Genomic DNA, 15,864 nt, shown 5'->3' on the forward strand with positions numbered 1-15,864 from the left:
TTCTTCCTATGCTGGAAGAATTGGATGCATGGCTATCCAAAATGGATTAGTCCGACTGAAGAGTCTTAAATTGGGCATTACAACCTTCCATGATCACAATAGTCCAACACAGGTTAATAGAGCATCTATGTGAAGAGGTGTGGTTAATAGTCACTACTTGTCTCAGTGGAATCCTCAAAATAACAGCTCCTATTGCACCTTATGATGATAACATATTGAAGAAGGTTCTTCAATTGGTAGTGGACAGCATGTGTGGACTTTATGATGTCGAACACCCAACCTTTGGTAAGAGGGCTAAGACCTTGGAGATTATGGGAAAAACTAGATTCTTCACCATCACGTTAGATCTCGGTTGTGAAGGAACAATTTTCCAGCTGTTTCATTGTTTTTTTGTTGAGTTTAAGAAGCATCATCCGGACAATGTGAACACATGCGTCAAAACTATCATGTCCCTAACTCTAGATGAGGATGATGAAGTATGCAACAAGTTACAATCAAATTTCATGGCTTTACGGGGACGGGAACATAAAATCTCACTCACAGCTTATGAGCTCACCGAAGAACTAATTCAGCATAAAATTGAATAGTTTCAGGATTGCATGACAAATGATGAGTTGATATTTATGGGCATACAAGTTGTAGAATCTCCAAAAATGAGCAAGAACCAAATGAGGAAAGAGCAGATTTGTTTTAGTTGCAAGCGACCTTGGTCTCTTGGTCATTTTTTTGATGAGAATAAGGAAGAAGATTCAGCTCAAGTAGCCCAGATCAGCATTGAGGAAGTTGAGAACTCCATAGTCTAGCTTCACCATGATGAACACCATGAGAGAGAACCAGTTATAGAAGATACGGATTATACTAGCATCTTATCTGGTGATTTGGAGGTTGTTATTGACAAAAAAATCGATGTTCATAAAGAAGAAAATGAATCCTCCCATGTTGGTGAATCCGTCGAACTTGATGACATGGCAAAAGGGAAGGAGGCCATGCATATGGAGATAGTGGAAAATTCTGAAAATAGTGCACCAGATAACAAAAGTTCTTCCAGCCGAGGGGCTGTTCAAAATTGTGAACCTGAGTTAGACCATGAAGGTGACACTACAGAGTCTGATTTGAATGAACAACCAGAAGTTTTATCTCTAGATGAAAAGTTTGGAGCTGGTAATTTGGGAGATAGATTAAAGATCTCAAATGATATGGTTATTGCAGCCTTAGTGCCCTTTGATAACACCCATAAAAATACTGAACAAACCTTGTGATAGGTTGATAATGTTGAAAAGGTGAAGGGAATAACGAAAGGAATCAATAATGCATACCTCAACACTCTTAAGCAGGCATTGGAAAGAATGAATCGGACTACTTGAAGTTATTCAAAGATAGGGATATGGCTATCAAACATGCTGAAGATAAAGAGAAGGAGATATGAGAGTTGTATCCAGGCTGAAAATCAGATTTCTAGGACCATCACTCACCAAGATGATGATCAAGAAACTAAGGCTAAAGAGATCATACAAATAATAGAAGGGATTCATACCCTTGGTGAGAATAAAGGAGGGCACAATATATACACTTCACCTTATCTAGGTTTGTTATGTTGAAGAAGACTATAAGGACCAGCATGAAGACAACCATGAGAACACTGATTGTTATGACAGCAATTATATATCTTCATAATGCCACGTGGATAGGGATGAACCAAGTAAAAATAATTCAGAGATTCCATTTGACGATGATCTTTTCATTAATGGAGATAGTAATTTGACTGGTGCTATTCAGAGTGAGCCAGGAGATGAAGGTTCTTATAGTTCACCTATTGTTTTGTCACCAAGTTCTTATGATATGGCAGCCGCCTCCTTACTAATCGGTGCTTTTATTTTTATGCATACCCTTATTGACAGTGGCTGCTCCGATTGGTTTGCTATTATATTTTCAGATTTGGCTCAGCCTTTAGAAGACAGTGAGTTGCAGATTGATCCCATCTTGAGGCACATACCTTATGAGATGATTTTCCTCAACATGGGTATCATTCCTACTCTTAATTTAGATTATAGCAGTAGCTTGTGATGGTGTTACAAGTTGGACTTCATACATATTGGAGGCATTGTTGGCATGGGCACAGTGTTATACTTGTGAAGTTAAAGAACGCAAGGGGATCATGGATGGGGGGACCATCATTTCTACTCCCAAGATCAAATGGATAGACTAGTTTGGGATCCAGGTATTGACATGATAGGAGCTCTTCTTTTCAGGGATCAAAATGAGTGGGTTCACAGTTTGAGGCAGGGAATAGTTGGGTTTAGAGTAGTGCAGTAGGCAGAAGCAATAGTATCACTCAGGATGACATGAAATCCAGGGATCACATTGACAACTGAGCCGCATACTTATTTTTGGTACCACAGTTACAAGTATGGGCGATAGAGATGTTAGCAAATGAATATGGGATCCTAGTATTGGTTTACGAACTCATGATTGCTTGAGGGCAAGCAATCTCAAGGAAGGAGGATTGAGATGTCCCCTTTTGGGACATTAGGAAATTGAAGGGCATATTCATGTAATATTAAAATTGGATTATAAGAGCATAATGTAAATTTATAAATAGGTCAATTTTACTATTATAAAGTGGGTGAAAAAGTGACAAAGGAGGAATAAGACCAAAAAGACAAGAGAAGGGAATTGAAGGGTCACAGCTTTGAACATTAAAAGGAGGGAAGTTTCATTCATTTGGATAGGCTTGGGTTTGGATATTGTTTTCAAATATCTATTCCTGAGATTCGGGAAGCTTCGGCTTCTATTCGCGATCCACGGACAGAAACCCTCAGGTAATCTTTGGTGAATTGGACGCAAACCCAGTTCAGCTCTGAGGTGGAATCAAGACAGAATTCACACCACGCTTACCGCAAACCCAGTTCAGCTCTGAGGTGGATTCGAGACAGAATTCACACCATGCTTACAAGTTCTTTCTTAATGTTCCAATCTGACTGTAATATTGTTTTTAAGATTGGGTATTTGGTGTTCGTTATTGTGTTGCTGATGTATAATGCGAGGTTAAGAATTTGAACTTTGCTGGTCATGTTATTGTATTGCTGAATATTATACTACAATTAAATTTTCCAAGGTTTTCTATATAAGCAGTTGTTTATTTGTTGGTCAAATCCAAAGTTTATTGCACAAGCAATCTGTTTGCATTCTGAAAATTAATTGGCGGTTATTGGGAAAGAATATCCATTAGGGATATTACATCTTTATACTTGATGCAAAAGCCAAATAAACTTCAAAATTACTTTTCTAGTAAAAGCAAGATACAAAAGCATTGAAACAGAAGCCTTGATAAAACAAAAAAAATCGTCCTTTCTTGACACAAGTTCATATTAAAATACACCTTGTACATGGTAGATGCTGCAGTGAGAAAACGGAGCAATTTTTTTAATTTTTTGAATTCCATGTTGGATTTGCAGTCCTTCTAATGCTACAGTTATTCAATATTTAGAATAATTTGAATTGGGAGAATTTATCAAAAACCAAAAAAGAGAAAAATAAAAGAAATATTCCTACCGGTTTGTACTTTCACATAGGTCATACGTGAATTCCCCTTCTTCCATGCTTTAAGGCTTAAACTGCTCATTGCCAAATGTATCCCACCTAAAATGACCCCAAAACGAACAGCGGGAATGCTACCAGTTATAAGAAATGAGAGCAAACCCCCAACAAAAAGGAGTGCACCTGCATCATGTAATCAGTTATAACACCTTCACAAAATTCTAGATATCATTTAAAACCTCCTGACATTTGGGTGCTCAGAATGATGCTTCCCAGTCCCACTTAACTGTAATGGACAAGAATTTTATGGCATATGCATTTGAATGATCATATCAAATACATCAAGATTCATAATGACAATTTAAAAACGCAAACCCAAAAACTATGATAAAGAGATTTAGCAGCACTCTTACCATATGGAATACCAAGACAAAAGTCATGAATTCCAGATAGTTTTTGAAGATCTTCTGGATGAGCATCGAAAGCAACTACTACAATCTCCTTTACTTGCTCAGGAGCATTTTCTACCAAAGCTGACAATTTTTCCTTTCCCTTTTTACGTATTTCCTCCGTAGTTGAAACTAGAAGTTCTCTTGTATTTTCTGTTTGTAATTTTAACTGCTCTGTCGCATCCTTCAATGCAAGCTTTGCTTTCTCAGCATAGACAATATATGCTTCATTTGAAACTCCCAACATTATTGAAGTTTGCTCCTTCATCGACTTGATTGTTTGCTTCAATTCTACATTTAAATCTTGTGTGCGTTTCTCAAGTTCATTCCTTACCTTTTCCAGCTTTAACCATAGTTTTTCCAGTTCGACACGAGAATCCTGCATATTTGATGATTAAAAACAAAGGTGTAAATTGATTGAAATCATTACAGTTTTGCAAAATAATAACAGAAAGATACAGACATAAAATATTAAAATTACAATAAACCACAGCTTTGAAATTGCTTAATTTTGTTTGAAAATTTTCACAAGCCTACCGCAGGCAGCTTTGACCATGCCTCCCTCAAAACTTTCTCTACTTCAGCAGGTTGTTCCTTAATAGCACTCATCGTTTGCTTCATTGCTTCTTCTGTTTCTTCTGCTTGTTTCTCAAACTCATTTCTTACCATTTCCACCTCAATGTCTGATGAAGCCTGCACAATTAAAGCCCATAAACCACAATGTTAATATCTGAACAGAAACATGTAGCCTTCAAATACCAACAATAACAAATCAACATGATATTGAAGGTACTGAGTCATGTTTGAACACCTTTGCATGCCTAACCCATCAAATTATAGTTTAAACATTTACATTCACTGGTTATCTCCATCACCAGAGAAAAACAATATTTGAAATATTTACATACTCCTTCACAAAAGATTTGAACTTGTGATTCTTTTAAATGTTTTAATATCCTCTGATGGCTGATTCATTGAGCATATGCATTTATTCGAAAACCATAAGGTTGCCAGGGTCTGGAGATTCATCAGGATAGACAGTCATTCAGATAAGGGGTTCTAAATGTCAAGGTTAATCAATGTCCAGGAATCTCTCCGAGACCAAAGATCATGAGGGTCTGCAAACAGGATAGACAACCTTCCAAATTAGTGGTTCTAAAAGCAATGGTTAATCAATGTCCAGGAATGAGAATCTCTCTCTCACTTTCTCATACAACCACATGCTGCATACAAATTTAATTCATAACATAAAACAAATATCAGATTTCATTAGTGGCAATTCTAAAAAGAGAAAATTAAAGATTCAACTTGTAACCATTCGTATCCAGTTAAAAGAGTCCCCATGCAAGTATGTTGTTACATCCCAATTTTTGCTTGATTTTTAAACTACTCATATAGCCGTTGTGCTTTTCATGTGAAGTCAGTTGACAGTTAAAATTGGTTATGATAATGTGAAATAGTAAGATGGTTAGCCATTAGAATTTCGAGTGAAGATGACATGTTAGTTATGAGTTGAAATGTATATTGCTATTTTGAAATATTGGGAAGTTGGTTATTCTTTCATGAGAAGTGAAATGGTATTTAGCCGTTATGATTATAATGAAGAGCTTGTTAAACTAATTTTGAATAATTTGAAGAATATTATATTATTGTGGAGGATTTTCTTCTTGCAAGAGCACATCAAAGGGGTGAAGCATTGCCGAGAAAGGAGTTGGGCAAGGGACACCACTTTGTCTAGGAGTCGAGAGGTATGATACCTAACCACCAAGGCTAAGTGGTAAAACAGCTAGGCAAGCAAGAGTCTGTTTAAGGACTACCATGAGCTACCCGGTCAATAATTGTGTGCTAATAAGAAAACGCTAAGCATATAATTAAATTGTAATACCTTTTGTTTTGTGATGATCTCAGTCCTTAATGTGATGTTACCATGCCTTAGTACATTAGCATACATACATATATATATATATATATATATATATATATATATATATATATATATGCGTAGATTAAACTTATGTATGCGTCCACATTATATATGACGTATATGTTAAATACGTAATTAAAATACCACGTATGCATACATATGTGTGTACATGAGTATGCAAGTATAGATAGGTGGCAGACGACACTAGTGTACTAACTAATAATTTTTGGCAATAGTTTTTTTTTTCTGAGCGGCCACATTTCTATATTGCTCTCATCAGCCTTTTATTATTTAGTTTGGATGGCCATATTATCAATATTATCACTATTGCCACAATGAACCGATGGCCAGAGAATCTTGTAACTCATGCCACCTTTGTATCTTGCTCGTAACCGAACCGAGAAGGCTACATTTCTTGTGATGGCTCTTGATTGAATATAACTTTTCTTCTTGGCAAAACGAGACACAATTATTATCTCTTTCCAATCTTTCTTTTGCTCTTGGTACTTCTGCAATTGATTCAGCACTTATGGCATTGCATTTAGAGTTCTTACATTGGTGCGAAATCAATCATTAATATTTGAAGATTCTTGGAGAAGGTATTCTGTGCATCAGCTAGAGCTACTCATATTGTGCAAATCCAACCATTAACCAAGACATGTTGTTATTTATGCACATGTATCGATATATTTTGCAAATACATTGTAATGCATCACTGAAGCATTAAAGATTTTCCTATGTTATATTACTGATTGTAAATGAAACAATGATCTTCTCATTAATGGCATGATTGTGCCGAACTGCAATATTTATATTTTTGAAGGTATTACTGAAATGTAAGCCAGTATGGGGGCAGACTTATATGGGAGCATTTTGCAATATGCTTCATGCGATGAGAATTTTGTATCCTGGAGATTCAGATTTGTAAAGAGCATACTTCTACACCAATGTCTTTTTAGCAAAGCCAGAATGGCTGATTACTGAATTGATTAAAGGAACTGTCATTTGTGTCACGAATGCCAGAATGGCAGATATACTGGCCGTTCTATATGCTTAAACATTTCCATATCCTTTTTTTTGTACCAATGCCAGAATGGCGGAAAAATTGGTCATACATAATAAGATATAATTTCACATTTCTCTTTAATAAGCCAAGGCCAAATAGGCAGATTATTGACTGTGATTACCATTACTCATACATACACCTAATGAATCATCCAGGAAGACCACTATGGTCGAGATGAAGGGTGTGAACAAAGGATACTCTTGCATGATAAAAGAAGGAATTATCAGTAACTCAAACAATAAAGTAAAATTAATAAAAGAAACCATGTTAGCTCATGATAGTCCTTAATGTAGTCTTGTTGTCAAGTTGAGCGGTGGGTGATCGGGTACAGAGTGACCTCACAAATCCTTGGCAAAGGTAGGTTAGTGGCATGCTTGCTGCTATGATCACTAGAGGTTAGAGTGCTAGTAGTTAGAAGTTAGGTTGATGGAAGATGTCCACAGCCTCGTTAGCTGACTAGCCAACCCTCTAACACCAGGATGTTCGGTGGCTGCATAGTGGTGCCCTAATCCTGATTCCCAAGGTAGGGAAGGCCTTTCTCAGTAGAGATTGTGTGGGGATACTTAAGGGTCCGCAGTTGAGAGGTTAAGCCCAATGGCAATGCTTCTCCTCTCCTCTCATAGCCGAGGTTTGTGCAACTCAAGGTCAAAGTCTTTTGCAATCATCTATAAATCGGGTACTTTATTTCATTTTAAATATCTTGCAATTTCCAATTAAGAATTACAGTTAGATGAAATGGTTATTTCCATGCATACAGACTAAAGTAGTTAGATTAGTTGAATCATTTACTTGTTATGTCAATAAAGGAAAACAGATAAATGCATGAGTACTTATAACTGCCTTTCACATTACATTGAAAAGAATGTTATTTTGACATATTTCCAGCTAATTATTTATTATGAAATTTTAGCATGTTACATATGGTATAAAAGCCTAGATAGATTACAAATTACTACAAGTCATCCGTCATGAATAAGGAAGTCAAATAATGCTATACCAAATTTGAAAAAATGGTCTTAGACTGTATAATTTTTTCTGCAGGAACAATGCCAATACCATCTTCATCATCTCAATTCCTACCTCATTTGCAAGGGCATAACTATAGGAAAAATAGCAAAGACAAATAGCTTATAAATAAAGTTTTAAAATAAAAAGCACATTTCTTGAATTATCTTTCTTGTATACTTGATTTTTATGAGATCGACATTGAAGGTAAAGCAAATGTTATCTGGACTTCCTATCACTTTTTAGAACTGAGTGAGCAAAAACATAAATGAGCCAATGAATATAAGCATTAACTACTTGTTGAGAAAATATGTGTAGCAAAAGCTAACGACAAAAGACATGGCTCCCACAGACTGTACACCAAATTATTGGATACTAACCAACTTATCGACAATAGATTCAGCCATGTCAAACCCTCCTTATTTATGTGAAATAGGGAGAAAACTCACTTCAGATGATGAAAACTCCTTTTTCTGATACAAATAATAATCTACAGAACAAAATGAGTCTAATCATATCCCTCAACCATGGGAAGTCGGCCTATCTCTTGTAATTTAGGTCTCATAAGAGTTAAAAGTGGCAGAGAAAGAAGCCATCTTAAAAATAATGTTAAAAATATTCCATATCCTGTGCATTTTCTATGCAATGTTATATCACCCAAAACTGATTCATGATTCAACTGCTTGCAGGCAAAATAGAGTGATCTGTCTGCGACTATGAGTCGTTTTTTAAGCTCAAGTAAAGGGTTTTGAAGGCGCCATAATGAGGAAGGTGGGATATATTCAGAAAATGGCAAGCTGTGTAAAGATGGCCAAGTGTCAAAGCTGTTTCACAACAGTTATATAGTTGCTGTAGAAATTTCATTGAAGCCTTGCAATGCTGCAGATGCTATTTTATAGCAACAACATTGCTGTTGCAGAAGTTGTTCTATAACCACTTTGCACCGTTGCCGTTGTTGATCCACAGCAGTGTTGCAGAAGCTGTTTTCTAGCAGCTACAACAGATGTGTTGAGGAAGGCACTAAGTCATTCAGCAGTCACAGTGGCGTGAAGAGCCATTGCAATTGCTGCAGAACTTTACTCTGACAATGAGTTGCTTTTCACAGCCCTGAAATTAAGGATTCAACTATACAAGCTATGTCTTCAAAGCTGACTTGCCCACTCTATGTAAATAATATGTGGAATTTCAAAAGGTCATGTTTTACAGATGAGTGTGAAGCAAACACAACTGAAAAGTCGTAAGATAGCACTTTCACATGTTGCTTCTTTCTGTCCATAAATTTCCATTTGGACAAAGTGAAAAACATGAAACAATGAGATTTCCAGTCCATAATGTTAGTTTGGTATTTCTCTGGATTTTCATTTTTTAAATCAATGTTCGGGATCAAACTCCATTGCCTATCATTTGGATGAAATTGCTAGAGAAGAGAATGGTCATGGGGTACCAGACAATGGAAACTAAATAGATGAAGGAAGGGGTGGCACGAGAACCTAGAACTTGGGAAGGGGAAGAAACCCTAGTTAAATAAATTTAATGATAAGAAAAATATTTTTAAAATAAAATTCAATGAATCAGAAACTAAGGAGGGAGACAAGAAACTGGACTATAAAACTAAATGTTTTGCAGAAATAGGGGGTTGGTGAGTGGTATGGAATAAGCAACCAACTGTAATAAACCATATATCCACACACAAACACTTATGTATATGAATACCATGGGAGGCTTTAAATCTATATAAATCTAGAGAAATATGAAACTATTAATGTATTCTATTTATACCTATACCTCAGACTATAAATGAATATGTTCAAGCATGTATGAGAACACACTTATAGATATATTCAAATATATATAATATGTGTGTATGCAAGTGTATATGTATATATGTAAATATATTTAGATTTATACATATAAAAAATATATATATGTGAAAGCTTTAGAAAGTAAAGTCCACCAAGATAACTGAGAGGATGGGTGGGAGCGTAGGGGGGTGTAAATCAGTTATGCATTCAAAACAACTCTCAATATCTTTATTAATTCTGAAACATGTAAACAATAGATGCAACAACTATAGAAAGATAAACATGCACAATAACACCAGATATGTTTACTAGGGAAACCCTTGATCAGAGGGAAAACCCCGGTGGGAATGATGCCCACAAGATGATGTACTAATATAAAAGTTCCTTGTGAAAGGATGGACTTTGTTAGGAGCCAATGAAATACAATCAGTACATATGAGTCCCTAATAGGAGACTTTGAATCCTAGTTAGGAAATTCCAACCTTGTTAGGAGTTGTGCCAACTCTGTTAAGAGTTGAAAGGAGGGCAACTAAATCTACTGTCCAAATAGTCTTAGACTATCTTCACTAAACAATCTTCAAGATATCATATCCAAGTTCTAAACTAACTAAACAACAACTTCTTTGCCAATATAGTTCCTTTGAAGCCCGTAGTACATCCTCAACATCAATCTCTACTCTGATCAAACATATTTCCCATTCAATCTTGCATAACCAACAAAATGATCTCATTATTGATTTACCATAAGGAAACAATCTTTCCTTTATACCAAGTCCTAAAACAAGTATTGAGTTGGCCTTGAGGCTTTATGAATTTACAATGAATAATATAGGACCTCATTAAGATATTACATTACACGTTACATTACAATTAACACCTCCCACAATAATTTTATCAATAGTCGGCCTCCTAGGAAACATACACTGAAAAATCTTCACAAATCCTCACAAAATGAAGATTTGATTGCGCCACGTTAACGATAGCATCATCAACATGTCTTCAACCATAATCCAAATACATTGAACAATCCTCACCCTCACCAAAAAGATATAATAAAAACACCAGAAACTCTCTCTAAGAACAGTCTCCACAACACTTTCTATAACTTACTCAAATCTTCATAACACTTTCCGCGAACATAGACATAGCATCAAGATAAGTTCTTGAATATACATTCAATTGCACATAACACAACTCTCCATCCACGAACCACACCAAACGAATCTTCCTCTACAACTCTAGCTGAATTATCCAAAAAACTAATATGTTAACATCAATGACAAACATTATCATGAATGCAACACATAAGTACTCAATCATCTCTCTAACATAATGGCAAACTCCCCATGCAGCTATATCAAGCATTCATGCTTAACAATCTCCCCATTTGGCATTGATGGCAACATAAGGTGAAAAACATCTAAGTACCATGAATACCAAAATAAATCTCTTCCTTATCTGTCTTTACTCCCCCATTCATGTTGTTCATGAATGTAAACATACCTCTCAATCTCAGATAGCTCGTAAAGAGTTTTTCATGTTCTGACCACAAACATACAGTACATCAATATTCAATATGCACGAAGGTGTTAATCTCCCCCATACATAAGCATCAATACTCTCTCCCAAAATAACAAAGAGGTTTCTCTCTCCATCGACATCTATAATAATCATGCAATACTCTCTACTCTCCCCATAAGAATGTTCCAAAAGAGTGTTTTTTATGTAATAATTTGTCCCCCATTGACATCAATGACAAAGGTATCATTATGTTCATTCTCAAAGTTCAATCATCTCTAATCCAATATGCAAAAAGCTCAAGTGTCCAAAGACACTGTTAAATACCAATTACTGAGAGTCCTTAATGACTCAACTCAAGCATGAGAATACTCCCCCATAGGAGAAACATCAAGCATCTAGTCAAGACAAAAGAATAGTGCTCTGTTACATACTAGATTGATGCAATCTCTGCATCAACTACTCTAAAGTATGGTGGGGCATGACCCCAAGCATACCTCTCAAGTACTCATGTGTCCCTAGCGAAAGGTTTTGTAAATATGTCTACTATTTGCCCATTTGTGCTAACATATTCCAATTTGATCTCTTTCTCTACAACCTTTTCTCTCAAAAAGTGATAATTAAAATGTTCTTTGTGTTTGAATGTAAAATTGGATTCTTTGACATACTCATCGTACTTGTGTCATCACAATGCATGATAACAGGCTCAGTAAGCTCAATTCCAATATTCTTCAGCATCTAAATTATCTGATTACAATTATTTGTTGTTGCTACATATTTTGCCTCTATTGTACTCTATGAAATGCAATCTTGTTTCTTTCTCAACCAAGAAACCAATCTTCCTCCCAAGAAGAATGCTCCACCACTGGTGCTCTTTCTATCATCCACACTTCCTGCCCAATCAGCATTAGTGTACACACACAATGTGAAATCATGTGATCTATCATACCATAATCCATAATCAAGAGTTCCTTTTAAGTATCTAAAAATTCTTTTTACTACTGCAAGGTGTGTCTCTTTAGGATTTGCTTGGAATCACGTCACAATTTCAACTGTATTAGCTATATCAGATCTAGTATGTGTCAAATTCTGCAATCCACCAATCATTGATATATATTTTGATTGTTCTGCACTAGGGGATTCATCTTTGCTACATAACTTACATCTAGTTACCATAGGTGTTCCAATATGTTTACAATTTTCCAATCCAAATCTCTTTAACAAATATTTAAGATACTTAACTTGTCATATGAAAATGCCATCTTTATTCAAAACAATCTGCAACCCAAGAAATAATCCATCTCTCCAATCATACTCATCTCAAATTCTTTCTTTATCTCTTCTGAAAATGTCTTGCTAGCTTCACCATTACCTCCAAAAATAATGTCATCCACAAATACTACAAAAATTAGCAAACCATCTTCATTCTTTCTTAAGTACAAATTACTATCAACATTACCTTTCACAAATCTCAAATTTGTCAAATGCTTATCCAATCTTGCATACTAGGCTGTAAGTGTTTGTTTCAATCCATACAATGCTTACTTCAATCTACAAACCATACCCTTTTCTTTTGTAAAAAGGAAAGCCATCAGGTTGTTCAATGTATACCTCCTCTTCAAGTTCTCCATTCAGAAAAGCTAACTCAACATCCACTTGCTAAACTTTTAATTTCTTGTTAGCTTTATATGCCAAAAAAAAAAAATTCTTACTACCTCTAATCTAGCAAGAGATGCAAAAGTTTCCCCAAAATCCATTCTTTTTTGCTGTGAATATCCTTTACAAACTAGTCTTGCTTTGTTTCTCACAACTTCACCTTATTCATTCATCTTGTTTCTAAATACCGACTTAGTTCCAATAACATCCTTATCTTTAGATCTAGGAACCAATTCCCAAGTTTTGAACTTTTCAACCTGCTCTAATTCTTCTTTCATAGCTTTCATCCAAAAGTCGTCTTTACAAGTTTCATCAGCATTCTTAGGTTCAACTTGAGTTATTATACGTAATTCTTCACTAACCTTATTTCTTGTCATAACTCCTTCGTTCACACTTCTAATGATCTGTTCCACACGGCGATTCTTTGCCACATTTCTATTAGGTGTCACTTGTTCAATTCTAATTTCTTCTCTTTGTAATTCAGTCTGCAAATCAATGTCAGTTTCATAAAATAATTCCTACTCAACTTTCTGATTGCTAGCCCTTTGATTGGTCTTCATCAGAATCATAATCAAGTATCCTTTCTTGAATTCGAATCTTTTCATCAACCCTCACATTAGCACTTTCAACAAATGTCTTCAATCTCTTATTAAAACATCTATATGCTTTACTTTTCAATGAATATCCAAGAAACATTCCTTCATCACTTCTAGAATCAAACTTCTGAATATCATCATCTCTCTTAATATAACACTTACTTCCAAAGATTCTAAAGTATTTCACAGTAAGTGTATGTCCAAACCAAAATTCATAACGTGTCTTACCAGTGCCTTGTCTAATCTGCACTTTGATCATAGTGTATAATGTAGTGTTCACCGCTTCTCTCCAAAAGATATGTGATACATTGTTCTCAAACATCATTGCTCTAGTTGCTTTAGTCATTGATCTATTCCTTCTTTCTGCTATCTCATTTTCTTGCAGTCTTAGGGGCTAAAAGTTGTCTCTTTATACCATTACCCTCACAAAAGTCGTTAAATTCATTTGAAATATATTCTCCACCTCTATCTGATCTCAAACATTTAATCTTCAAGCCTAATTCATTCTCAACTCTACTTTTAAATATCTTGAATTTCTCAAAAGCTTCATATTTCTCTCTAAGAAATACAACCCACATCATTCTAGTGAAATCATCAATAATAAGCATAAAGTACCTTTCTCCACTAAAAGCTTTTGCTCTTGTAGGACCACTCATATTTGTATGCACAATTTCCAACTTTGTTGAAGTAGTAAACGTCTTGTTTGGAAATGAATTTTTCTTCTCCTTTGCCAACACACATTCTTTGCAAATCATATTAGAAAGTTTCATGATCTTAGGTAAATCTCTAACTACAAATATTGTACTGACCTTCACAATGTTATCAAAGTTAATATGACAAAATATCTTATGTCTTAACCAACTGCCATCCACTTTAGCAACCAAACATGTCATTTTAGTAGGGTTCAACTAAAATACATTACCTCTTGTTCTTGTATCAGTACCAATCAATGTGTCATTCTCATCCTTGATAATGCAAGTCTTCTGTAAACTGCAATTGCTATCCCTTGTCAACAAGTTGTCCAACACTCAAAAGATTATGTTTCAATCCATCCACACAATAAACATCCTCAATGTTACTCTTGCTATCAATAGTAATAGATCATTTTCCTTTTATATGACATGCTACATTATTTCCAACACTAACTATTCCTCCATCATTATTGTTGAATTCAACAAATTTGTTCATATCTCCAGTCATATGAGGGGAACAACCACTATCTATAATCCAATCAAACTTTTTCTTCTCAATATGTGACACTGAGGCTTTTCTTCTTTTACTGCTTTTTTTTATCTCTTTTTCAAGGCTTTCTTCTTTAATAGCAACAAATCCTATCTCATCATCACTACCATCTTAAAATTAAGTTCATCATCCTCATTAACAAAGAAGCAATCTTTAGGTATTCTTGACTTGTAAGGCTTTCTAGGCTTAAACTTATTTTCTCTCTTAGGACATTTAGAAGAATAATGACCAAGTTCTTTACATGTTCAACAAACAGGAATTGTGTTACCTTTAGGTTCTCCCTTCATAAGTAGAGCAAGTCCTTCAATCTTCTTATCTTTCTCTTGTTTTGTTGTTCATTCTCAAGCAAAATCTCCACTTCTACTCACACTTATTGTCAATGTAGGTTTGTCTCTCTATACACTAAAAGCGGTCTCCACTCTAGGCAATCCTTCATTTTGTTTCATCCACAATTCAGATGTTTGGAACCTTCCAAGAAGAGACTCTTTTGTGAAGTTAGGTGCACAAGGAATAAATTCTTAAATCATCTATGCCTTCTAACAGTAAGCAGGTGTCAAGGTCTTCAAAATCTTCCACACAATTTCATTTTTTGTCTTAGTTCCACCACAACTTCTAATTCCAGCAACAATCTCACATATCCTACTAAAGTATCCTCTTATAGTTTCATCTCCTTACATTTTAGCATCCTGAAATATACATATCCAACTCTACAATCTAGCCTTCTTAGCATGTTCATCTCCTTCGAATATCTTCTGTAAAGTAATCCAAATTGTATGTGCAAGCTTTAAAGATTTACCTCTGCATATTCTAATTCAAAAAGCAATGACAACAATGCTTCCTTAGCAAGCATATTCTGCATGAAAAGATCTTTTTTCATCTATTCACAGGAGCCAAGCTTATCTTCATCAACTATATCCTTTTCTTTCATTGTAACCAAACAAAATTCCAAACACATGCACAACAGGTGAGTCTTTATCTTCTCCTTCCACCTTTCATAATTAATTCCATCAAACTTTGGACTTTCTTTCCTAAAATAAGAAACCATGGATCTCCTCAAGTTGTTAAACTT

At 35.2% G+C, this 15,864-nt stretch overlaps 1 protein-coding gene across 2 annotated transcripts in view; it reads right to left on the reverse strand.

The window, feature by feature from the left end:
* The window catches only part of LOC149548367 (Transmembrane proteins 14C), a 118,129-nt gene that overhangs the window by 71,813 nt on the left and 30,452 nt on the right, over positions 1-15,864 (reverse strand). For both annotated transcript variants that reach the window (XM_089792452.1, XM_089792451.1), the window contains 3 exons: positions 4,524-4,679; positions 3,951-4,365; positions 3,553-3,720 (listed from right to left, as the gene is read on the reverse strand). In XM_089792452.1, coding sequence (XP_089648578.1) covers positions 3,553-3,720; positions 3,951-4,365; positions 4,524-4,679 — 739 coding nt within the window. The remainder of the gene's footprint in view (positions 1-3,552; positions 3,721-3,950; positions 4,366-4,523; positions 4,680-15,864) is intronic.

This window comes from Cupressus sempervirens, chromosome 7, assembly GCF_028749045.1.
Source record: "Cupressus sempervirens isolate cs-2001-9-10 chromosome 7, ASM2874904v1, whole genome shotgun sequence".
NCBI lineage: Eukaryota > Viridiplantae > Streptophyta > Pinopsida > Cupressales > Cupressaceae > Cupressus > Cupressus sempervirens.